This window comes from Panulirus ornatus, chromosome 59 (assembly GCF_036320965.1).
Source record: "Panulirus ornatus isolate Po-2019 chromosome 59, ASM3632096v1, whole genome shotgun sequence".
In the NCBI taxonomy this organism is placed as follows: domain Eukaryota; kingdom Metazoa; phylum Arthropoda; class Malacostraca; order Decapoda; family Palinuridae; genus Panulirus; species Panulirus ornatus.
Window position 1 is genome coordinate 22,952,394 of NC_092282.1, and position 26,758 is coordinate 22,979,151.

General features: G+C 44.5%; 1 protein-coding gene across 1 annotated transcript in view; it reads left to right on the plus strand.

Moving 5' to 3' along the window:
- Cad99C (cadherin 99C) overlaps nucleotides 1–26,758 on the plus strand; it is a 175,790-nt gene that overhangs the window by 20,492 nt on the left and 128,540 nt on the right. Inside the window, exon 2 of the mRNA XM_071696412.1 lies at nucleotides 2,233–2,302. Coding sequence (XP_071552513.1) covers nucleotides 2,233–2,302 — 70 coding nt within the window. The remainder of the gene's footprint in view (nucleotides 1–2,232; nucleotides 2,303–26,758) is intronic.

A 26,758-nucleotide genomic window follows, 5' to 3' on the forward strand; every position in this document is an offset into this window, starting at 1 on the left:
TGGATGGAGGGTTGTAGGTGAGGTTTGGAGAGTAGTAACTGGTAGGTGGAGGATTTTAGGTGAGGTGTGGAGGGTAGTAACTGGTGGATGGAGAGTTGTAGGTGAGGTATGGAGGGTAGCAACTGGTAGGTGGAGGGTTGTAGGTGAGGTGTTGAGGGTAGTAACTCGTGGGTGGAGGGTAGTAACTGGTGAGTGGAGGGTTATAGGTAAGGTGTGGAGGGTTGAAGATGAGGTGTGGAGGGTTGTAGATGAGGTGTGGAGGGTTGTAGATGAGGTGTGGAGGGTTGTAACGGTGCAGGATATCGTATGACGTCACTACCCGCTCCCCAGGGTCTGTATCGAGGTGATCGGGTCAACAAACAGATCCTTACCTGCTGTATTCTAATGCTGTAACCCTCTAAAGTACACATAGCAGCTGGAAGAGTTCTGTGCAGCAACACAGACAGCTGTATTCTCTGTAACCCATTCTTGGCTATGGTACTGTCAGATACTACTTGCTGTATCTTGAGATATAGATTTCGTTCACACAGAGGAAACTAGTTTCCTGGTAGCGGAGGTTACAGTACTAGTTACTAGTGCAGCCGACAGCATTCTGCATCCACTGCGGTACAGCGTTACAAAGGATCATTATCAAGGCCGTTGTTTGTATCGTGTGTGAACCACATCAGTCAGTGTTGTCAACACGCTTAGTTAAGTCCACACACCTTAGCTGTTGCACCGGGGTTGTTAGCCAGCTTGTTACAACCAGTTGGCTAAACCTGTCATAACAGCGAATGTAAACAGAAATAAGAACCTATGGAGGTTTCCTATTGGCTGTCAGAGGGTGTTTACTCTGGCAGGGGAGGTTTGGAGGCCTCTGGCAGCGAGGGTTTGGAGGCTCCTGGCAGGGAGGGTTTGGAGGCCTCTGGCAGCGAGGGTTTGGAGGCTCCTGGCAGAGTAAGAAGGTGAACATAATTGTGAGGGGTTTTTGTAGGTCACGCTCGGCGGATCACACCCTAAGGTCATAGTGAAAGTGTGTACGGATCAGGTCAGGTCAGATCAGTGAATGAACGGGTTGTTACGGTGACTGTGTGTGTGTGTGGGGGGGGGGGGGGGATTGATGAGTGTTGTTGGGCAGGTCAGGTCAGGTCAGGTCAGGTCAGGTCAGGTCAGCACAGTGAAAGAGCAACTTGTTATGGTTGGCACTGGTGGTTGTTTAGGTAGTTAGGTACCTGTTTATGATAGGCAGTTAGGTACCATTCATTGACAGTTAGTAAGATACCTGTTTATGATAGGCAGTTAGGTACCATTCATTGATAGTTAGTAAGATACCTGTTTATGATAGGCAGTTAGGTACCATTCATTGATAGTTAGTAAGATACCTGTTTATGATAGGCAGTTAGATACCAATCATTAATTGGTAGTAAGATACCTGTCTGTGATATATAATAAGTTTCCAGTGTGTGATGGGGATGTAACATACCAGTCTGTGTTATGCAGTGAGGTACCAGACTTAGCTTCCAAACTTGACCCACTTGCCCCCACGCCGGAATGTTGGCTCTCTCTCTCTCTCTCTCTCTCTCTCTCTCTCTCTCTCTCTCTCTCTCTCTCTCTCTCTCTCTCTCTCTCTCTCTCTCTCTCTCTCTCTCTCTCTCTCTTTCTTCCATAGATTTTTTATCTAAATTCTTGCTCCCGAGAGCTGGCTGCCTGTGTGCCCCCAATATTAGCTAGACCAACGCAATATCGGCAAGCTGCTGCCGCGTCACATGATTTCTGTATAGCTGTCTGCAACACTCTAGTTCGGCCGTTTTGATAACTGTTTCTTCCCCTACACCTCAAAGCTTTGGAACTCTCTACCTTTCTCATGTCTTTCCTAACAACCATGGCTTTGCACGTTTTAAAACACGGTTTCCACTACTTCCAAAATTCCTAAATATTTTCCGTTGTCTCTCCTTTTTTCCCTTTCATTATCCTCTCTGTATATCATGTAAGGCCCGGCCTTGGTGTGGACATTGTACCCGTGAGTGGGGAGCCTCCAAGATAAAATCCCCCATCCTTCCCCCCCAAGAAAAGTACCATTCATTGATAAGCAGCCAGATACCAGATGGTGATGGGCAACAAGACTTTACCCATAAATGTTTCTCATTTATCTTGACGAATTATGTACTTAATGTATACTTTTAATAAGCTTTATGACCGAGTTAAAAGTGGATTATTTAATGTGTAGCTAAATGACTTGTTGTCTGTTTTCAGGAGGGGCTGCGGGCAGCCGTGTGGGCGGTGATATGGGTGGCACTGTGGGCGGCCACTACGTGGGCGGAGTGTAAGTACAGATTGTCTTGTCTTGCCACATTCTGGTGTTGACCACCCTAGTGCTCACTACTGTGGTGTTGTTGACCACTCTAGTGTTCACGAATGTGGTGTTGTTGACCACCCTAGTGCTCACAATTGTGATGTTGACCACTAGTGCTCACTACTGTGGTGTTGACCACTAGTGCTCACCACTATGGTGTTGACCACTGTAGTTCTTACCACTGTATAGAGGTTGATGACACTCTGATGCAGTCTTAACCCTGCCTGCCTATCCCCTCCTTAAGCTAGTGCCATCCTTGTTGATGGCTGGTGATGGAGACCTTGTAAACATATTCACCACGACCGAGGCAGAAGACGTAAGGACTACATGTCAAGGTGACCAGAGCGGTGGAGATGGTCCGCTCCGGCTGGGCGAGGTAGTAAAGAGACTTTAGCTTCAGTTCGATGTCAAGTCTTGTACGACGACTTCGATGTTCGACGGGCGAGCTCGCCTCCTTCCGGACGGTCAAGCTGTAGCTGGCGTTGGTGGGTGAATGTAGTAGAAGTCTTGTTCTATGAGGTTCTTCTTCTGGAACTACAATGAAGCCTACACCCTTCATCACATTCTGAGCCCACAGTCAATATCTCTTTTCTGTATGAATGTGAGTCGTACCATGCTTAAGGAATTTACGTTTCATGAATAAGCGGCAATAAAACTTTTGCCTGTTTTCATCCAGTCCCTTGCAAAGTTTGATCTCAGGGAGCTTCTAAGAAAGGAACCAAGCAAAACCTACTTCTTGAAATAGAGTTTGTATTCAAACCGTCTCTTTGGTGGCTTATTAGGGAACTTTGGATGTTGATTAGATACATCAGTCCCTTTAGCAGCAAAGGTATATATATATATATATATATATATATATATATATATATATATATATATATATATATATATATATATATATATGTGTGTGTGTGTGTGTGTGTGTGTGTGTGTGTGTGTGTGTGTGTGTGTGTGTGTACATTTAAACCTAAAGAGACACTTTGAGCCAAGTTCCTTGCGTCTCATGGGGAGCTTGCCTGCCAGAGTCAGCATACAGACATTCAGGTTGAGAGAATGCAGATGATATTGTGCAGAGTCTTATACCATGACTGTTGACGTCATACGTTCTACTGCTCACCTGATTGTCTCTGTAACTCTTCTGTGGTCAGTATGATAAGTTTGGTCACTATATTAAGTTTGGTCAGTATGATAAGTTTGGTCGGTATAATAAGTTTGGTTAGTATAACAAGTGTGGTCAGTATAATAAGGTTGGTCGGTATAATAAAATTGGTCAGTATTCTAAGTTTGGACAGTATTTTAAGTTTGGTCAGTGTGATAAGTTTGGTCAGTATGATAAGTTTGTTCAGTATAATAAGTTTAATCATTTTAACAAGTTAGCATATTAAGTTTGGTCAGTATAATAAGTTTAGTCAATATAACAAATTAGTATATTAAGTTTGGTCAGTATGATAAGTTTGGTCGGTGTAACAAGTTTGGTCAGTATAATAAGTTTGGTCAGTTGAACAATTTTGATCAGTACAACAAATTTGGTCAGTATAGTCTCAGTATAGTCTATGAGGGAGAGGTCAGTGGTAGGTCACGTAACGACCCTGACCACACCAAAAAAAATTCCCAGTTAAATCTGTCTCAGCCTCCAAGAGCCACAGGCACGAACAACAACCTTGTACTTTCGTATAGATATATTTTTTTATTTACAGTGCCATTTTCCGTTGGAGATACTAACCTTAAGACGTTTATATATATATATATTTTTTTTTCCTAAACTGTGATAGATAATGTCACAGTAAGTCGATTTTTTTTTTGTGTGTGTGTGTTTTGTGGTGATATTTTCGATGGTGGTGGCGTACGCGGACGCCCAGACCAGGGAATGTCGGCCGCTCAGTCTCTGTTTATTTTTTTTTTTAATGCGAGAAATTCGCGCCCAAGTCATCCATAGGGACACTTGGCCCATCCTGAAGACTTTGTACTTTTTGAATGACGTCAGCCACAAGACTATACAGTGAGGGAACGACTGTTCTTACTGATATTCTGTGTTTTACACGAACCATGTTGTTGGTAACTTAATTCCAGTTATTTCTTTATCGTAACGAGAGCGGGAGAGCGAACCAACCACAAAACAAGTTACCAAGTTTATTCTAGTAAATGTGTCCTCTTGAGATACACATAAGCCCAATTCGATTCCTTTTGGACAGGAGAACATAACTCTCTCCAGACGTATTTTTTGACTCCCTTACACTGAGGGGCGCGTGACAAATACATTTACTGTAATAGAATGATTGAAAGTGAGCGAAAGTTGGACAGCGGAATGGGAAATCTTTGGGGCGTAACTGGAGCGTCGTCCACCGACCCCTCGTACCATGATGAAGGAACATAGTGGAGAATAGAACCAATTGCCATTGGCGCCACATCTGTCTGATCCCTTTAATGAGACGTCTCTCGCTTTGGTTGACCAGTCATCCATTTCTATCTCATCCTAATGTCTCGAAAATCGAGAGTTGAAGATGAACAGTCATATTAGGAAGAACTGAGAGAAGTATGATGACAACTGAATTCAAACCCACCCACATACACATTCATATACATAAACGCCCACACACGCACACGTACATGCCTATACATTTCAACATATATATACATATACATACACAGACATATACATATATACACATGTACATACTCATACTTGCTGCCTTCATCTAGCCCGCCACACATGAAACAGCACTCCCGTCCCCCCGCGCGCGCGCGAGAGGTAGCACTAGGAAAAGACAACAAAGGCCACATTCGTTCACACTCAGTCTCTAGCAGTCAGGTGTAATGCACCGAAACCACAGCTCCCTTTCCACATCCAGGCCCCACAAACCTTTCCATGGTTTACCCCAGACGCTTCACATGCCCTGGTTCAATCCATTGACAGCTCGTCGACCCCGGTATACCACATCGTTCCAATTCACTCCATTCCTTGCACGCCTTTCACCCTCCTGCATGTTCAGGCCCCGATTACTAAAAATCTTTTTCACTCCATCCTTCCACCTCCGATTTGGTCTCCCACTTCACCTCGTTCCCTCCTTTTTTTTTTTTTTTTATCTATTTGTTATGTTTTGTAAAAATAGCCTTTATATTTTTATCAATTAATCTATCACCTTCGTTTTCATGTGTCGGGAAGTTCCAGTTTATATTGAGGCTGTTGAGATCCCAACAATTATTGCTTTGATATTTGCTGAAAATTGGATATCAGCATACAAAACTCTATCTTTTTTTTTTTGTTTTGCTCGTTGTTTAAGGGTCTGTATACTACCCTGGAATTGAATTTGTACATTTTATATATAAATTCAGTATAATGTAAATCGTCTTTATGAAGTCTTTCTTGAGAGAAAACGTGAATGACCAGAAATTGGCAACTCTGCTACGATTATTTTTTTCCCCGAATTTACTCAGATTTCTTTTATTGACATCAGGCTTTCCTGCCAGAACATATGAAGTAAGTTGATCATGTGTAGGAGAATTCTTATAACAGTGGGTGTAAAACCCGGTAATGTTCCGCCCAAGTAAGTAAATGTGTCACAATCCTTTGAGGTCAGGCCTCCAAACTCAGGTCCCTTGTGGCACTGTCTGACAAGATGCTGTCGGACCTGCCTTGATTGCCATTGGCTTCCTATGTCTGTAAGACATGTTTTCACCCTGGCAAACAACTGCTTTCATTTGGTCATCTAATATCCTAACTAGCCTTGCATTGCCAACTCCGTTATAAGGTAGGCCATACGTAGCTGATAAGCTCCTGGTTCTACTAGAACTAAACCAAAGAGATAGAGAGTCAGTTCTGTTGGCTTTATAAGTGATCTGTACGGTATCACAAATATATGTCATTCCCCTCAGACACAGGTCTGTATCCTACAAAGTAGATATCCCGCTAAAATATCCGACTTTCTTCAACGTCAATAAGGGGAATCCAATACTTCTCATCTAACACAATCTCTTCGTATTTCTGTCCATATCACAAAGCTCTGCTCTGTCTTATTAAAGAACCTAACCCTGATAAGGGATCAAGGTTAGGTTCTTTGTGGCCCAGTACCATAAACCTATGGTTTCTTTCAGTATCATTTCTTCTGATTTGGGCCTCAACCCCTTTCCAGTCAAATGGACCGCATGCATAGTAAGAGGGTTTATGGTCTTAGAATCATAACTTCAGCACCTGAAGAAGGTGTTGCTTGATGTAGGATGACGTTGGTAGCTTTAATGGCCCAAAGAATTGATGGCCCTAAAGCCCGACCAACCTTGTAACGACCTGGAATTCATCGATTCTAGCCACTGTTGTCTCCACCGTAACAGAACCCGGTGCTAGGATACTGTTTTCCTTTTGAACGTCTTCATTTTCCTCCGTAAAAGTAATACCCTGGCTATTATTTTACCGGGTACGTCATTTATGCGTTACACTAAGTCCATTGGCTCAACTTTCGGCTACCTTTTACCGATGATCTACTTTTGCTAACGTGTTATACCGTATTTACGACTACCCTGGGGGGAACTCCCTACCCGAAGCTCTGAGGGTATGTCATCCTAAGAATATTTCCATGTTATAAGTGGCATCTGTCCTTCCGGTCTTGATGTGTTGTATGGAACTGTGGGTGTCGTTTATCACATGTTCCACTAATGAAAGGCATCGAAAACCTTGTAAAAAAGAATTTTGATAATGAAATGAGAGGATTAGGCTATCGTTTATCGAATATAGGTAAGATGCGGACTTGCTAACATTGCTTTCCGTAGTACAAATTATTGTTAGTCGTTTATTTACTCTCTGGCAGCTGACAGTCACGTCCCTGGGGGGCTGTGGACCTCACAGTCCAGCGGGAGGTGTGATGGTTGGGCAGTCCCAACTCGTCCCCTCCTCCCTTTGGCGCCGAGCATACTGAGTCCAGGTGACACTGTGACAAGCAGGAGAGGAGGCCTTCCCTCTTGATGGTCTGTTTCTAAGACTGTCGGGGGAGAGGAGGCCTTCCCTCTTGATGGTCTGTCTCTGAGACTGTCGGGGGAGAGGAGGCCTTCCCTCTTGATGGTCTGTCTCTGAGACTGTCGGGGGAGAGGAGGCCTTCCCTCTTGATGGTCTGTCTCTGAGACTGTCGGGGGAGAGGAGGCCTTCCCTCGTGATGGTCTGTCTCTGAGACTGTCGGGGGAGAGGAGGCCTTCCCTCTTGATGGTCTGTCTCTGAGACTGTCAGAAGAGGCCTTCCCTGGAGATGGTCTGTCTCTGAGACTGTCATGGGAGAGGAGGCCTTCCATCGTGATGGTCTGTCTCTGAGACTGTCAGAAGAGGCCTTCCCTCGTGATGGTCTGTCGAAAGGGTCGGGTTAGGAGGTCTCTCTGTCATAACGGTATGTGGTCCTGCATCTCCGCTATAGTCCCTCACTTCGACCAGACTGGAACTTTCAAGGCGAACAGGTCATCCATATTGCTGCCTCGCCTCTCACTTCTGTCGCCTCGCTCCCCTCTCGCTGTTCCGCTTCACATACCTTCCCGTAGTCTCTCTTTAGTCTCATATTTTCTTTCACTTGATGTCCTAACCCGACCATGAATGGACCCAGGACCATCTGACATTGATAAAAAGCTAAACAATTCGCCTTCTGTTGTTTTTACCTCGTTCATTAGTTCTCCTGCTCTCTTGTCTTCACGCAGGTGATGTTCGTCATGTCTTCACACTCTGGTCTACCCTTGGTTCACACCGTTACTCGTCATGTCTTCACGTGTGTGTTTATCCTCTCTCCATCTTCCTAAGTGGCTCCTCTTTTACTCGGCCATGTCTATGGTCGCCAGTTTATACTTTCCCCGGTGAGGATGTACACTGGTATATTGTCCATTGATACAGGTATACTGTCTACTGATACACTTATACTGTCTGCTGGTACTGGCATACTGTCTATTGTGACTGGCACACTGTCTACTGACTACTGATACCTGGTATACTGTCTACTGATACAGTTATACTGTCACGTGATACAGCTATACTGTCAACTGATACAGCTATACTGTCTACTGATACAGCTATACTGTCTACTGATACAGCTATACTGTCAACTGATACAGCTATACTCTCAACTGATACAGCTATACTGTCTACTGATATAGCTATACTGTCAACTGATACAGCTATACTGTCAACTGATAGTTATACTGTCAACTGATACAGCTATACTGTCTACTGATACAGCTATACTGTCAGCTGATAGTTATACTGTCAACTGATACAGCCATACTGTCTACTGATACAGCTATACTGTCTACTGATACAGCTATACTGTCAACTGATACAGCTATACTGTCTACTGATACAGCTATACTGTCTACTGATACAGCCATACTGTCTACTGACACAGCTATACATAAAGCCATGGCTTCCATGCAGCCATCACTCCAGTCATGGAAAGCACCAACGACGTCTTCATGTCGGGTGGCATGAGTTATCTCCTGCCAGGGTTGGTATGGCCTATTGATGTTGGCAGTAGATTGTGTGAGTCTTATCTTTATTATCATCCTTATCTCGAAGGATAATAATGCTTCTGTGACATCCCTGTGTACGATTATCTGTCTGTCTTACATTCGACAGGAGTCCACAAGACAGTGTTGCTCCTCCTCCTCCTCCTCCTCCTCCACTCCTCCTTCCTCTTCGTTACCACAAGCCATACAAACCCCCCGTGTAGTTGGCACCATAAGTTGTTATCATGTTGGCACCACAAGTTGTTGATATGTTGGCACCACAAGTTGTTGATATGTTGGCACCACAGGTTGTTATCATGTTGGCACCACAAGTTGTTGACATGTTGGTACCACAAGTTGATATGTTGGCACCACAATTTGTCATCAGGTTGGTATCACAAGTTGATGTCATGTTGGCACCACAAGTTGTTATCATGATGGTACCACAAGTTGATATGATGGTACCTCCACAGCCGCACCGTTTACCTCCACAGCCGTACCGTGTACCTCCACAGCTGTACCGTTTACCTCCACAGCGATACCGTTTACCTCCACAGCCGTACCGTGTACCTTCACAGCCGTACCGTGTACCTCCATAGCGATACCGTGTACCTCCACAGCCGTACCGTTACCTCCACAGCGGTACAGCGTACCTCCACAGCCGTACCGTGTACCTCCACAGCCGTACCGTTACCTCCACAGCGGTACAGCGTACCTCCACAGATGTACCGTGTACCTCCACAGCCGTACCGTGTACCTCCATAGCGATACCGTGTACCTCCACAGCCGTACCGTTTACCTCCACAGCCGTACCGTTACCTCCACAGCCGTACCGTGTCAGTTTCGTTGCACCTGTGGTGTCGATGTCAGTGTACTCAGGTGCCTCACTACAGCAAGTGTGGCTGGAATCCAGCCGTGTGTGTGTAAGATGAAGGCGAGGACCGTGTTGCACAGGTGGGGGAGGCCATACGCTCGGGACGGTGTGGTACATACAAACCACACCTGTCGCCACCAGCTGCACCACTAGGTCACCAGACACATTAGTGAATCATTCTGGCCAAGATGTACACTTGTATCATGCCATGTCAACCCTCCAGATACTTAAATCAACACCGAAATGTCGGAGGTGAACAGCGTTTTAAAATAACGAGATATTTATGTGGTTATGATTTCAAACCATTTCTGAGGATCGTTTTTATAAATGACAGTTTCCAGCGGCCCCCCCAGTCTACCGGTGACACTGTCATGTCATGCCTCAGATGTGGGACTAGTTCAGGAGGCGACGGTCACGTCATCTTGTACAATCAGGTCGTTTGGCGGTTTGGTACTCAGTTGCCATCTTGACTTTTAAGTTGGGTTTTTTTTCTTCGCAAAGTTTTAGGGAAAAAAAAGATGAGTATCGCAATTTTGGTCCGTGTTATGATGGTGATTTGAAGGTTAGAGACTAACAAATTACCTGCTTGTTATTATGTAACTATGTGGGAATGAGAAACGAGTATATTTTTTTTTAAACGAAATAAGGTGATGTGTAGATGACATCTGGCAACGGGGCATTTCCTTCGCGACTGCCGGTCACGGAACCGTTTTGTCGAGGGGCTCAGTGGACTGAAGTGGTCCTGTGAAGGAAGGGGGATTATTGGTGGAATTCCAGGCCTTCCTCGTCCCCTCTCTCTCTCTCTCTCTCTCTCTCTCTCTCTCTCTCTCTCTCTCTCTCTCTCTCTCTCTCTCTCTCTCTCTCTCTCTTTTTGTTCAGTCTCCAACTGTACTGAGGGAGTACCGGTTTGGGAAGGTATTACTGTCCTCCACCAGGTGACCTCGTCGTAGATCATCTGGTCTGTTTTTTTTTCTGTATTCACGATTACTGTAATGACACTCAATTTATAATTACATTTTACTTCTCTCTTGTCGTTTTTTCTCGTACGGTTATTCTCTTTCAGATTTGGAGCGTAAGATTGTATGTTTCTAATACTTGATTTATAATTATTAGTTATAATAGAGTTAGTCATGAATTATATATAATGCATAAATGTTTTTTATTTATGATTATACGAAAACCTAAGCACAAAATGTTTTAAAAACTGTAAGTCGTAAACGCTATGGAAAATATAATGATAATAGTAATAATAACTGATATGATAATAATAATAATAATAATAATAATAATAATAATAATAATAATAATAATAATCCTGCTAGAAACTTATATTTTGTGGTGTAGCTTCGGAGATAAAGAAGGTATCATTGTTGACAAGAAGAAAGCAGATATGGTACAAGAGAAACATTAGAATGAACTAATTAGATCCAGGTCAGAGCTACTGGGTCGAGGACCAACCATGACCCTACGGTAGGATGATAACGTTACCAGGGTTACTGTAGGATGGTAACGTTACGAGGGTCATTTTAAGATGGTAACGTTACCAGGGTCACTGGGATGGTAACGTTACCAGAGTCACTGTAGGATAGTAACGTTACCAGGGTCACTGTAGTATGGTAACTTTAACCAGTGTCAGTGTAGGATCGTAACGCTACCAGAGTCAGTGTAACAAAATGTTTCTTCTAAATATTATAATCAATGTTTTCATCAGGTAATTGTCTAGTTAGTATCTTATTATTCGTATTGATTTGTTGTCTTGTTTCTGAAAAAATGTAACTGTATAATCTATTGTGATTAAGAAGATTTCTTCCTGTCGTCACATAGTAATATTCTTAAAAAATCTAATTCTAGTAACGTTCACCATAAGGATTGGTATCCTACTAAACAACCACTATATAACCACTAAACAACCACTATATAACTACTAAACAACCACTATATAATAACGATAGGATTGGTATCATAGAAAATGGGCAACAGGCATTGTTGATGTAAGGAGCGGTTGGCTGTTGTATGTATGATTGAGGTGTCGACCAGGCGCCACTTACCGTTACCCCACGCCCGCCCGCTGGCTCAAACCATCATGATATGGTCTGCAGGTCGGCCATGATGTTAACGCTTCTGCAGGAGGAAAAGTCAATACGTGGCGGACGTGTAAACTACATCAACCTTAGTGAACGTGACTGACTTGAAGGGGAGAGAGGGAGGGAGCCAGACCGCTTGCCTCAGCTGTTACGGTGGAGGGAGGTGCGCACAGACAACCCACCCCCTCAGCCGCTGCTACACTTCCTGTGTATCGCAGAGGAACGCACCAGCACCAGCAGGAGGACCTTTGAGCAGAACGCAGGAGGTCAGGCTGACGTTATAATGGAGCTCAATGATGGTCGCTGTCACGTTATTGTTCATCATTACAGACTGTGTTAACAATTATATATATATATATATATATATATATATATATATATATATATATATATATATATATATATATATATATATATTTTTTTTTTTTTTTTTTTTTTTTTTGCTTTGTCGCTGTCTCCCGCGTTTGCGAGGTAGCGCAAGGAAACAGACGAAAGAAATGGCCCAACCCACCCCCATACACATGTATATACATACGTCCACACAAGCAAATATACATACCTACACAGCTTTCCATGGTTTACCCCAGACGCCTCACACGCCCCGATCCAACCCACCAACAGCACGTCAACCCCGGTATACCACATCGCTCCAATTCACTCTATTCCTTGCATGTTCAGGCCCCGATCACACAAAATCTTTTTCACTCCATCTTTCCACCTCCAATTTGGTCTCCCTCTTCTCCTCGTTCCCTCCACCTCCGACACATATATCCTCTTGGTCAATCTTTCCTCACTCATTCTCTCCATGTGCCCAAACCATTTCAAAACACCCTCTTCTGCTCTCTCAACCACGCTCTTTTTATTTCCACACATCTCTCTTACCCTTACGTTACTTACTCGATCAAACCACCTCACACCACACATTGTCCTCAAACATCTCATTTCCAGCACATCCATCCTCCTGCGCACAACTCTATCCATAGCCCACGCCTCGCAACCATACAACATTGTTGGAACCACTATTCCTTCAAACATACCCATTTTTGCTTTCCGAGATAATGTTCTCGACTTCCACACATTCTTCAAGGCTCCCAGAATTTTCGCCCCCTCCCCCACCCTATGATCCACTTCCGCTTCCATGGTTCCATCCGCTGACAGATCCACTCCCAGATATCTAAAACACTTCACTTCCTCCAGTTTTTCTCCATTTAAACTCACCTCCCAATTGACTTGACCCTCAACCCTACTGTACCTAATAACCTTGCTCTTATTCACATTTACTCTTAACTTTCTTCTTTCACACACTTTACCAAACTCAGTCACCAGCTTCTGCAGTTTCTCACATGAATCAGCCACCATCGCTGTATCATCAGCGAACAACAACCGACTCACTTCCCAAGCTCTCTCATCCCCAACAGACTTCATACTTGCCCCTCTTTCCAAAACTCTTGCATTCACCTCCCTAACAACCCCATCCATAAACAAATTAAACAACCATGGAGACATCACACACCCCTGCCGCAAACCTACATTCACTGAGAACCAATCACTTTCCTCTCTTCCTACACGTACACATGCCTTACATCCTCGATAAAAACTTTTCACTGCTTCTAACAACTTGCCTCCCACACCATATATTCTTAATACCTTCCACAGAGCATCTCTATCAACTCTATCTTATGCCTTCTCCAGATCCATAAATGCTACATACAAATCCATTTGCTTTTCTAAGTATTTCTCACATACATTCTTCAAAGCAAACACCTGATCCACACATCCTCTACCACTTCTGAAACCACACTGCTCTTCCCCAATCTGATGCTCTGTACATGCCTTCACCCTCTCAATCAATACCCTCCCATATAATTTACCAGGAATACTCAACAAACTTTTACCTCTGTAATTTGAGCACTCACTCTTATCCCCTTTGCCTTTGTACAATGGCACTATGCACGCATTCCGCCAATCCTCAGGCACCTCACCATGAGTCATACATACATTAAATAACCTTACCAACCAGTCAACAATACAGTCACCCCCTTTTTTTAATAAATTCCACTGCAATACCATCCAAACCTGCTGCCTTGCCGGCTTTCATCTTCCGCAAAGCTATTACTACCTCTTCTCTGTTTACCAAATCATTTTCCCTAACCCATATATGTGTGGGTTGGGCCACTCTTTCGTTTGTTTCCTTGCGCTACCTCGCTAACGCAGGAGACCGACAAAGTATAATATATATATATATATATATATATATATATATATATATATATATATATATATATATATATATATATATATAATGTGTGATTATGAGTTATGGCGTGTTATGTGTAAGATGGGAGAGAGTGGTGTGTTTGTGGATAGGAAAGACAGCATGTCTGGGCCAGGGAGAGGAACCTCACAGCCACTGGTGTCGTTGACTTAGCGCCACCGTCGCTAAACCCTCCCTCTGTACCCAGGTGGTACGTAGATCCTCCTTGCGTGGTGGCTGCTTACTTCTGGGTGTTGTACTAGGCTCCCTTCTTCATGAGCTCCTGCAGGTGCAAGGCTTCGATGCATCATCCACTAGTTAGGATGAATTTCTTTGGAGTTCTTTGTCGAGGTTGAACATCCTGCACTGGCGGGCAGTGCCCGGTAACACCTTCATTTCCTCACATCCCTATTCATGTTTGGTCAGGTTCAGAATTACAGGTTTTTCAAAATTAGGTTCAAAATGATAGGTTTCTAAAAGTAGCCTCGTATTATGAATTGGTTGCACGAGACTTCCCTTCCTTAACTGTGGCGGTCTAGACCTGATCAACTTAAGCCATCATGTTATCATTACCTTTGAGATTTAGTTAACTGTAAATAATAGTACGTGAAATTACGTTAGGGATACATCACTTGAAATTTGAGTAAAAAAAAAAAAAGAAAATACGTGGGGGTGAAGTGCTCAACCATCTGTCTGATACATTGACGGTTAGGTCAGTATATTTATACTAACTTTTTTAATGATTAGAGACAAGTATGTTGATTGTAATTGGGAAATTATGGCCTCCTCAGACTGTTCGTTCGAGTATTCTTGGGAAAGCAAGACATAATTGTATTCCAATGTATATATATATATATATATATATATATATATATATATATATATATATATATATTTATATATATATATATATATATTTTATATATATATATATATATATATATATATATATATATATATATATATATATATATATATATTGTTATTTTATTATACTTTGTCGCCGTCTCCCGCATTAACGAAGTAGCGCAAGGAAACAGACGAAAGAATGGCCCAACCCATCCACATACACATGCATATACATACACGTCCACACACGCACATATACATACCTATAAATTTCAACGTATACATACATAAATACACAGACATATACATATATACACATGTACATAATTCATACTTGCTGCTTTTATTCATTCTCGTCGCCACCCCGCCACACATGAAATAGCATCCCCCCTCCCCCCGCGAAGTAGCGCTCGGAAAGGACAAAAGGTCACATTCGTTCACACTCAGTCTCTAGCTGTCATGTGTAATGCACCGAGACCACAGTTCCCTTTCCACATCCAGGCTCCACAAAACTTTCATGGTTTACCCCAGACGCTTCTCATACCCTGGTTCAATCCATTGACAGCACGTCGACCCCGGTATACGATCCACATCATTCCAATTCATTCTATTCCTTGCACGCCTTTCACCCTCCTGCATGTTCAGGCCCCGATCGCTCAAAATCTTTTTCACTCCACCCTTCCACCTCCAATTTGGTCTCCCACTTCTCGTTCCCTCCACCTCTGACACATATAACCTCTTTGTCAGTCTTTCCCCACTCATTCTCTCCATGTAACCAAACCATTTCAATACACCCTCATCTCCTCTCTCAACCACACTCTTTTTATTACCACACATCTCTCTTACCCTCTCATTACTTGATCAAACCACCTCACACCACATATTGTCCTCAAACATCTAATTTCCAACACATCCTAGTCACTGCCACGAATGTTAGACAATTGCTTACCGTAAGAGGGAAAGACGTTCTTGTCACCACATTGTTACAGACCCGTTATAGAGTGACACCCTCGCAGCCTAAACCAAATGTAACAACTGCTATTGTGCCGCGAAGGATGAGCCAGCCTTGGTCCGTTATGAAGCCTCCTCCTCACGAGGGTTCCCGGGTAGCCTTCCACGTAACAACTTCCGCTCTGCACCTCCAGGCAACGTAGGGAGCGTAGCGTAGCGGTTGCATCCCATCCTACTTTTTCCTCGCTATTTTTTTTTCTTTATTACAAGTTTCATGAGTTGTACTTGGTATGATGAAGTACTTTGACGTACTTGGGTATGAAAGGATAAATAGTGTATCAATGCTAAAAGGGAGTATTTTATAACGTTAATGTTTCATGCTTTTAAAATGTTAGATTGCGATGCGTATATACATACACACTAACATGCATACAGACAGACATGCAAAGGATGACATTTTGTTTAGTATTTTGCATTTTGATTAGTTATTTGCATAGCAAAATGATTCATATGTATTTACAGTAAAAGTCTTTACAAAATACATTGATATTTTTATATACTCCAGTTTGATTGTTGTGTTGCATGATTACCTGTCAACAATCTATTGTGCAATAGGAGTGAGCGCATACCAGTCACGAATGCTGGAACAAAAATTCATGATGTGCATCGCGTGATGGTGAATGACGCTGAAGACGGTTTGATCTGGCATTGCTGCTGGAACTGATGATGGCAGAGCAGCCAGCCTCGCCTCGTAACAACGGACAACCTTGTGAAGACAGAGATACAAGACTCATTCTAAATGCATGTTTAAAAAGTTTGCAGTGTAAAGTATGTAGTGCAAGGAGGTAGATAGATGAGGAGTGAAGGATTCGTCAGAGAGAGAGAGAGAGAGAGAGAGAGAGAGAGAGAGAGAGAGAGAGAGAGAGAGAGAGAATTTTCATACCTCAATTACCGGTGCAGTCATTTAGTTTAGCACCCAGCGGGAAGGTTGACTGGCTGTTACAGCCGAGGCTGTTTCACGTAATTCCACCCCAAATCTACCGAAGCTACGTTGCTGTAACTGTATATTACAGTTACACGTACATTGTAATTCATATATTCGTAGTAACTGACTACATTTTATGGCGCCACCCTTTTCCTTGATTCATTTATTTAGACGTAGCCTTTAGGGTCAGGTCAAAGGCCAGGACATCATGCCCAAAGCGCTGAGAGCTTGACAGACAGCATCTATAGTAGACCACATGACTGAGCTGAGAGACTGTAGTAGTATGCTGAAGCTGTACCACATGACTGAGGTGAGAGACTGTAGTAGGCTGCTGAAGCTGTACCACATGACTGAGCTGAGAGACTGTAGTAGGCTGCTGAAGTTGTACCACATGACTGAGCTGAGAGACTGTAGTAGGCTCCTGAAGCTGTAACACATCACCAACTTCTAGATTAATTAATCTTTAACTGATCACTAACTCTACTGCTAGTGATTATGTATAACATTCGTAATGCTAGTCATTATATATGACATTAGTACTTCGTAATGCTAGTGAATATATATATATATATATATATATATATATATATATATATATATATATATATATATATATATATAAAACAATACTCCGTAATGCTAGTGATTATATATAACATTGATACTCAATGCTAGAAATTATATATAACCTTAATTATCCGTAATGCTAAAAGATTATATATAACATTAAAGGGAGGAATAGTTGTGTGTTCCGAATGTGGCAACAATTTAAGGAAAATGATTATTTGATTTGTTATTCATTTTATATCGTCATGTGTTGTATTACTACAAGTTATGGTGGTCACCACAGCGGGTAGTGCTGACCACAGATTGTTCTCTTCAAGGGTGACGTAAAATACTGACTGTAGTAATTTATTGATCATCATGATGCATGAGAATAATCATATACTGTAAACACTTTACAATGGCCGGGCTGAGGTTGTCTTTTTTCTGGGATTACGTCTTTGGGTGTGGCTGGAAAGTCTCTCTTTGCCTTCTGCTTTGCTGTCCTGTCTCCATCTATACTGATGGGTGGGGAGGAGCCTTCTGCTATACTGTCCTGACTCCATTTATAGTGGTGAGTGGGGAGGAGCCTTCTGCTTTACTATCCTGTCTCCATCTATAGTGGTGGGTGGGGAGGAGCCTTCTGCTTTACTATCCTGTCTCCATCTATAGTGGTGGGTGGGGAGGAGCCTTCTGCTATACTGTCCTGTCTCCATCTATAGTGGTGGGTGGGGAGGAGCCTTCTGCTATACTGTCCTGTCTCCATCTATGCTGGTTCTATACTGGTGGGTTGGGAGGAGTCCTCTGCTTTGCTGTCCTGTCTCCATCTTTACTGATGGGTGGGGAGGAGCCTTCTGCTATACTGTCATGTCTCCATTCATAGTGGTGGGTGGGGAGGAGCCTTCTGATTTGCTGTCCTGTCTCCATCTATGCTGCTTCCATACTGGTGAGTGGGGAGGAGCCTTCTTTACTGTCCTGTCTCCATCTATAGTGGTGGATGGGGAGGAGCCTTCTGTTTTACTATCCTGTCTCGCTCTGTAGTGCTGGGTGGGGAGGAGCCTTCTACTTTACTGTCCTGTCTCCATCTACAATGGTGGATGGAGAGGAGCCTTCTGCTATACTATCCTGTCTCGCGCTGCAGTGGTGAGTGAGGAGGAGCCCTCTGCTTTACTGTCCTGTCTCCATTTATAATGGTGGATGGGGAGGAGCCTTCTACTATACTGTCCTTCTACCTTAACATTTCATTACCATCAATATTCATCGGGACTTTGGCTGCCGTAGCTGTCTCCCAACAGAGAGTGTCCATGTCCTTGATGGATCTGTTCTGCTGTGTTGCCCACGTACACCACTCAGCTGGAGGTGTTGGTATGACACGGCTGAGGTCAAAGGTCGCCTCTCACCCTCCTCCTGCTTCACGTATTCTTGCCTCCCCTCCTCCCTTCACAACCCCTTCCTCTTGCTTCACATTTGCTTCACTTTCTCTTCCCACACTGATTGGGTTGCTTCCGTTCCACATTTCCTCCACTTCCTTCCTCCACCCAGTGCCTCCACCGCTTCATCATCACCCCCACTATGTCACTGATTACCCCCACTATGTCACTCATTACACCACTGTCAATCATCTCCCCCACTATGTCATTCATCACCCCACTATGTCACTCATCACCCCACTATGTCACTCATCACCATACTATGTCACTCATCACCCCACTGTGTCACTCATCACCCCACTGTCACTCATCACCCCACTCACATGAGTCACCACCTCTCCCCTGTAACCCCCATTCTCCTCCCCACCCACCCACCCACCGCCCGTTGCCAGGCTTCCCCACTTGGCCGAGAGAGAGAGAGAGAGAGAGAGAGAGAGAGAGAGAGAGAGAGAGAGAGAGAGAGAGAGAGAGAGAGAGAGAGAGAGGGGAACCCAAGGCTCACTACCCCTCTTGGTTCATTACCACCACCACCACTACCATTGTCCCTCCTAACCTCCCAAACCCACCTCTCCACCACCATTGTCCCTCCTGACCTCCAACACCCACCTCTCCACCACCATTGTCCCTCCTGACCTCCAACACCCACCTCTCCACCACCATTGTCCCTCCTAACCTCCCAAACCCACCTCTCCACCACCATTGTCCCTCCTGACCTCCAACACCCACCTCTCCACCACCATTGTCCCTCCTGACCTCCAACACCCACCTCTCCACCACCATTGTCACTCCTGCCCTCCAACACCCACCTCTCCACCACCATTGTTCCTCCTGCTCTCCAACACCCACCTCTCCACCACCATTGTCCCTCCTGCTCTCCAACACCCACCTCTCCACCACCATTGTTCCTCCTGCTCTCCAACACCCACCTCTCCACCACCATTGTCCCTCCTGCCCTCCAACACCCACCTCTCCACCACCATTGTCCCTCCTGACCTCCAACACCTACCTCTCCACCACCATTGCCCCTCCTGCCCTCCAACACCCACCTCTCCACCACCATTGCCCCTCCTACCCTCCAAAACCCACCTCTCCACCACCATAGTCCCTCCTGCTCTCCAACACCCACCTGCCACCACCATTATCCCTCATGCTGCTCTCCATCACCAGGGTTAGTGATGCCGACTCAGTGTGTCAATACTTCAGTGGGTGTTAAGTTCACCGTGGCACAGACTGGTGTGTTTTCTTTCTGTTTGAGCCACACGCGGGCTGCCATCCTTCAAGCAACGTCCGCTAACGCACAACTCACATATGATTCTTTATTTTCGACTGAAGTTTCCTGTGGAGAGCACCACGCGCTAGCTGTGTCCAATAAGAGGAAATTGTTATAGGTAAAGAAAGTTAAAGATGGGCCTCAGCGGGACTAGAACTCTCTACCCATACTATGTACACACACACACACACACACACACACACGTACACTTTTCATCAAAGAAATTATGCCCTCCAGCAGTAAGGATTCGAACCTTGCACCATTTGCGTGATAGCTGGGAACGCTAACCGCTTGGCTGTGATCGCCTTTAATAGGGAAATGACTATTGGAGGAAATGTATCACAAAAGACTCAGAATGTACCACAGTAAGACTCAGAATGTATCACAAGGAAGACTCAGAATGTATCACAAGGAAGACTTAGATGTAGACAGTTAGCTTCCAGTACTACAAGGTAAGTTATGATAACCAAGTGGCTCACATGATATACCATTCAAATTGTTCAAATAAAAATGTGAGATTCCAGCTATTAAATGTTACTTTTAAACCATGGTCCTGAGGGGGAGGACAGACAGTGGGTTCAAAATGCTCATAGTACAGGTTCGACCAGGCTTGTTCAGAATGCTCACAGTACAGGTTCGACCAGGCTTGTTCAGAATGCTCACAGTACAGGTTCGACCAGGCTTGTTCAGAATGCTCATTACAGGTTCGACCAGGCTTGTTTAGAATGCTCAGTACAGGTTCTACCAGGCTTGTTCAGAATGCTCAGTACAGGTTCTGCCAGGCTTGTTCAGAATGCTCATTACAGGTTTGACCAGGCTTGTTAACCATCCCTCCAGTCCTTCAAACCCTTACGTTAACCATCCCTCCAGTCTCCAGCCATCCTTCCAGTCCCCAGCCATCCTTCCAGTCCATCAACTCTCCCACCAGCCATCCTTCCAGTCCCCAGGCATCCTTCCAGTCCCCAGCCATCCTTCCAGTCCCCAGCCATCCTTCCAGTCCATCAACTCTCCCACCAGCCATCCTTCCAGTCCCCAGGCATCCTTCCAGTCCCCAGCCATCCTTCCAGCCCCCAGCCATCCTTCCAGTCCATCAACTCTCCCACCAGCCATCCTTCCAGTCCCCAGGCATCCTTCCAGTCCCCAGCCATCCTTCCAGCCCCCAGCCATCCTTCCAGTCCATCAACTCTCCCACCAGCCATCCTTCCAGTCCCCAGGCATCCTTCCAGTCCCCAGCCATCCTTCCAGTCTCCAGCCATCCTTCCAGTCCATCAACTCTCCCACCAGTCATCCTTCCAGTCCTCAGCCATCCTTCCAGTCCCCAGGCATCCTTCCAGTCCCCAGCCATCCTTCCAGTCTCCAGCCATCCTTCCAGTCTCCAGCCATCCTTCCAGTCCATCAACTCTCCCACCAGCTATCCTTCCAGTCCTCAGCCATCCTTTCAGTCCCCAGCCATCCTTCCAGTCCTCAGCCATCCTTCCAGTCCCCAGCCATCCTTCCAGTCCATCAACCCTGCCATCACCTATTCTCCCAGTCCTCCAGATGATGGTCGGGGAGTTGTGTAAGATGCCAGATGACGGGTTGTGAAAAGGGTGATGGAAGAGGAACTGTGGAAAAGGTAAACCTTTCCATTCTTGAGATGTGATTGTTTCCCCTGGGTTAACGAAACAGGGGTCATTATATTGGTGACCCTCACTGTCTGAATTCACAGCTGGGGTTTTTTTTTGTCGTTCACTGCTGTCCTATATATTACAGTAAGTAGACGGTACAAAATACAGGATAATGACACCATTTTGGCTTGGTCTCTCGTGGCATGCCCAGCTGGTCACTCCTGCGTCCAGGTCGGGTCTTACATAATGGTCAACACACCTTCCTAGTGTCCTGGGCTGTGTTGTCAAATCATTACACACTGACCTAGTTGTCTGTCGATAAAGTATGTGTATATACCATGTGTAGATTAAAGTTTACAGTGTCTTTAACCTTCTCTAGTATCATGACCTGGCTTGACCTGACCTGTTAGCAGCTTTACATGTGTCGCGGAAGTGTGGCAGGTGCAGACAAGCCCATAACACTACCTCGAAGCTTCAGGCTCGTAGCCTACAACCTTAACAATGTGGAAAGTGAACAGGTCGTTAAAAGATGTAAGGAACGAACAACCCCCTCCTCAAAAAAAAAAAAAAAAAATGAAACGAGTCATTTGTGTGAGAAAAGACGTAAAGAGGAACTTTAAATGTGGGAGTCATGGATGTATAGTTGTACAGTAATAACAGGTCACTACAGTGTACAGTAATAACAGGTCATCACAGTGTACAGTAATAACAGGTCATCACAGTGGACAGTAATCACAATGTACTGTAATAGCAGGTCATCACAATGTACAGTAATAAGGTCATCAGTGTACAGTAATAACAGGTCATCACAGTGTACAGTAATAACAGGTCATCACAGTGTACAGTAATAATAGGTCATCATAGTGTACAGTAATACCAGGTCATCACAAGTGTACAGTAGTAACAGATCATCACAGTGTACAGTAATAATAGGTCATCACAGTGTACAGTAATAACAGGTCATCACAGTGTACAGTAATAATAGGTCATCATAGTGTACAGTAATACCAGGTCATCACAAGTGTACAGTAGTAACAGGTCATCACAGTGTACAGTAATAACAGGTCATCACAGTGTACAGTAATAATAGGTCATCATAGTGTACAGTAATAACAGGTCATCACAGTGTACAGTAATAATAGGTCATCATAGTGTACAGTAATAAAAGGTCATCACAAGTGTACAGTAGTAACAGGTCATCACAGTGTACAGGAGTAACAGATCAACACTGTGTCACACCCTGCTGCCTCCCTACCTCCCTCCCTCCCACCCCTGGGGTCCATCCTTGGGGGGGGGGGGGGGGACGCAGAACCGGAAGTGTCATGTCGGCCTCGCGTGGAACATCTTCATATTACACACACACACACACACACACACACACACCTCGAGTTTTACTTCGTGGCGGTGGCAGCGGAGAGCCGCTGAGTGGGTCAGGATCGGTCCAGCAAACAATTGTAGTTATCGTACCGCAATGCCGTCATTGTTTACAAGCTTTGTCTACAACCATAGGGGTTGTTGACACTCGTAAGACGGTGGTTGTGGTCCTGTGACTCATACGGACTGTGAGAATGGTACAGTCGTCCCGGGACTGAGAGTGGTACAGTCGTCCCGGGACTGTGAAAGTGGTACAGTCGTCCCGGGAACTGTGGTGTGGAAATGGTTCCTGGAACCACTCAAACACAACCTGAGTTGGAGAAACGTCGTCGGCTACGTGTACGTCACCGAACATGACGTACCGTGTATGTCACCGATTATGACGTAGCGTGTATGTCACCGAATATGATGGTACCGTGTACGTCACCGAACATGACGTACCGTGTACGACGTCACTGAACATGACGCTACGTGTACGTCACTGAACATGACGTACTGTGTATGTCACTGAACATGACGTACTGTGTGTCACTGAACATGAAGTACCGTGTACGTCACTGAACATGACGTACCGTGTACGGCGTCACTGAACATGACACTACGGGTACGTCACTGAACATGACGTACCATGTACGTCACTAAACATGACGTACCGTGTACGTCACTGAACATGACACTACGGGTACGTCACTGAACATGACGTACCGTGTACGTCACTGAACATGACGTACCGTGTACGTCACTGAACATGACGTACCGTGTACGTCACTAAACATGACGTACCGTGTACGTTACTAAACATGACGTACCGTGTACGTCACTAAACATGATTGTAGAAAGGAAGGACTTACATCAGTGAAGGTGGTTGGGTCAACACTGTGCACCTGCTATAGGCTGGGTACGTATGTATGTAGGTATATATGTATGAATGTATGTATGTATGTAAGTATGTATGAATGTATGTATGTATGTATGTATGTATGTATGTATGTATGTTCACTGCTTGCTGAAGGCATGGTCTTCACAGGGGTGTGTTGATATTCAACCCCTTTGAGTCATGCTGACCAATTGTTGACCACGGATCTCTGTTGTGCAGGGTACTACGTGACCAGGTCATGGTATGACGTCACTGCATCTCTCTCTCTCTCTCTCTCTCTCTCTCTGGTCAGTTCGGTAGGCGTTTGAGTCGTCGTCATTTCCTTTGCCGATACAAACAATAGTTAGAATTCCATCTTGGGGTTGACACATCTCATATAAATCGTCTCGGTCATTTCCGTTGGTGAAGGTGGGTTGAGTTGGCGTATTTCGGTCGTGTGGTTGTGGTGACTGGATCGCTGATGAGACGTGGTTGTGGTGACTGGAATACGGGTGAGACGTGGTTGTGGTGACTGGACCACACTGGTGAGACGTGATTGTGGTGACAGGACCACTGTTGAGACGTGGTTGTGGTGACAGGACCACGTGTGAGACGTGGTTGTGGTGACAGGACCACTGTTGAGACGTGGTTGTGGTGACTGGACCACACTGGTGAGACGTAGTTGTGGTACCCTAGAATACCACAACCAAACTACGGAAAATATCTCACCACAGTCGATTTAGGTTGTTGTGAACAAGTTGTGGGAACTACTGTTCACCTTGTGGGGGGAGGGGAGTTGAAGGTTGGCCAGTTGTCTCTAGCCGCCGACACTCCCGCCACCTAGCTTGCCTCACCTACCAACACTCCCGCCACCTAGCGTGCCTCACCTACCTACACTCCCACCACCTAGCGTGCCTCACCTACCTACTCTCCCACCACCTAGCGTGCCTCACCTACCTACACTCACCACCTACCGTGCCTCACCTACCTACACTCCCACCACCTAGCGTGCCTCACCTACCTACACTCCCACCACCTAGCGTGCCTCACCTACCTACACTCCTACCACCTAGCATGCCTCACCTACCTACACTCCCACCACCTAATAACCACACATACACTCCCAACACATAGTATACTTCACCTACATTCTAATCAACATACCACCATGTACGTATATCATTATCGTACATACTACACTATTTATGTCTGTACCATTAACACATATACAGTATCCATATCTCTCTCACGTGTATACATCACGCATGCCTCTACCATTAACGTAATATACATTATACATGCTTCTACCATTAACTTTTATACATAATGCATGTCTTCTACCATTAACACACATACATCATTAATGTCTTTACCATTAACATATATACATCATACATGTTTCTACCTTTAACATTCATACATAATGCATGTCTTCTACCATAACATATTATACATCACTAATGTCTTTACCATTAACATATATACATTATTAATGTCTTTACCTTTAACATATATACATTATTAATGTCTTCACCATTAACATATATACATTATTAATGGCTTTACCATTAACATATATACATCATAGGGAGTTAAATCGAGATTTGATATAAAGTGGACGTAAACATGTTGGCTAGTGCTGCCCAAACCTGTTGACATCTTACGATCATGAACAGGTTACGTCTCACTGTTTGACTCAACCACACATCTTCTTGCGCTATTTAATTTTTTTCATTCAGAAACAGATGTTATATGTATGTATGTATATATGTATGTATGAATGTTTGTATGTATGTATATTCTCAGCATAAGAGACTAACGTGTAACCTTCCTACCAGGGCGGGGGTGTCGGAGGGAGGGAGCGTGTGGACGCTAGGTATGGTCATGTAGCCTCGCCTCTCCTCCTGGCCCTGCCGCACTCCACCTCTCTCTCTAACAACCAGGTTGCTTCATGCAGTTTACCGTTCACTGAGCCTTTTACTGGCTGGAGTTTCTGGTGTGTGTGTGTGTGTGTGTGTGTGTGTGTGTGTGTGATTACTGTACACATTTCTACTGTACGGGGAGAGAGTTTTACACACCCAAGGCGCCCAGTCATTTCAACTTTCTTTAATTTCGTACAACTTTTTACATGGCTGCGTGCTGTCCACATCGACAGTCTCGTGATTCAGTTTGTTCCGTTCCTCCGCCACTCTTGCGCTTCTCTTCTTCTTTTACATCTTTTCTAACCAATTCCTTCCTCAGTTCATGTTATGTCCTCTGGTTCTTCTATTCTTGCATCTTTCGAAGTACTGTTCGCTACATCATCCAGCTGATTCATTTACTTAATGCTTGTGATCAGGTTGCCACTTACTCTTCCCTTTTCCATGGTATACAAATTTAAAGCTTCTCACCTTTCCCCTGTAACTCAGCTCTTTCTAAATTCAGGTAACGTATTTGTTGCTCTCCTCTGAACTTTCTCCATTACATCTTTGTGATTCTTTAAGCGTGAAGACAAAACTTGTGAAGTATATTCTAGGTTTGGCCTAATGTATGTTGTGAACAGCTTTCTGAATGTTTCCACAGCCATGTATCTGAACGCAATTACAATATCTGTGTTTCCAGTAGATAGTTCTCCCGGTCACACGTTAGGATACTATGTTACCTTCTAAGTTTCAGAGAGACAGATTCCTGCAGCCTAAACCCTGCGGGACTCCACTGGGTACACTCAGCCCATCTCTCGAAGGCTCCTTTGACATGCATTCTTTGTTCCCATCCACTAAGGTGGTAATCTTTAATTCATGAAGGGAGAATCTCTTCCTTATTCCTTTCTAGAGATGCAGCTTCTTTACCAGCTTCCTCTCTGTGGTTGTGTCTAATAGTTTCTGTCAGTCTGTCTCTTAAAAGAA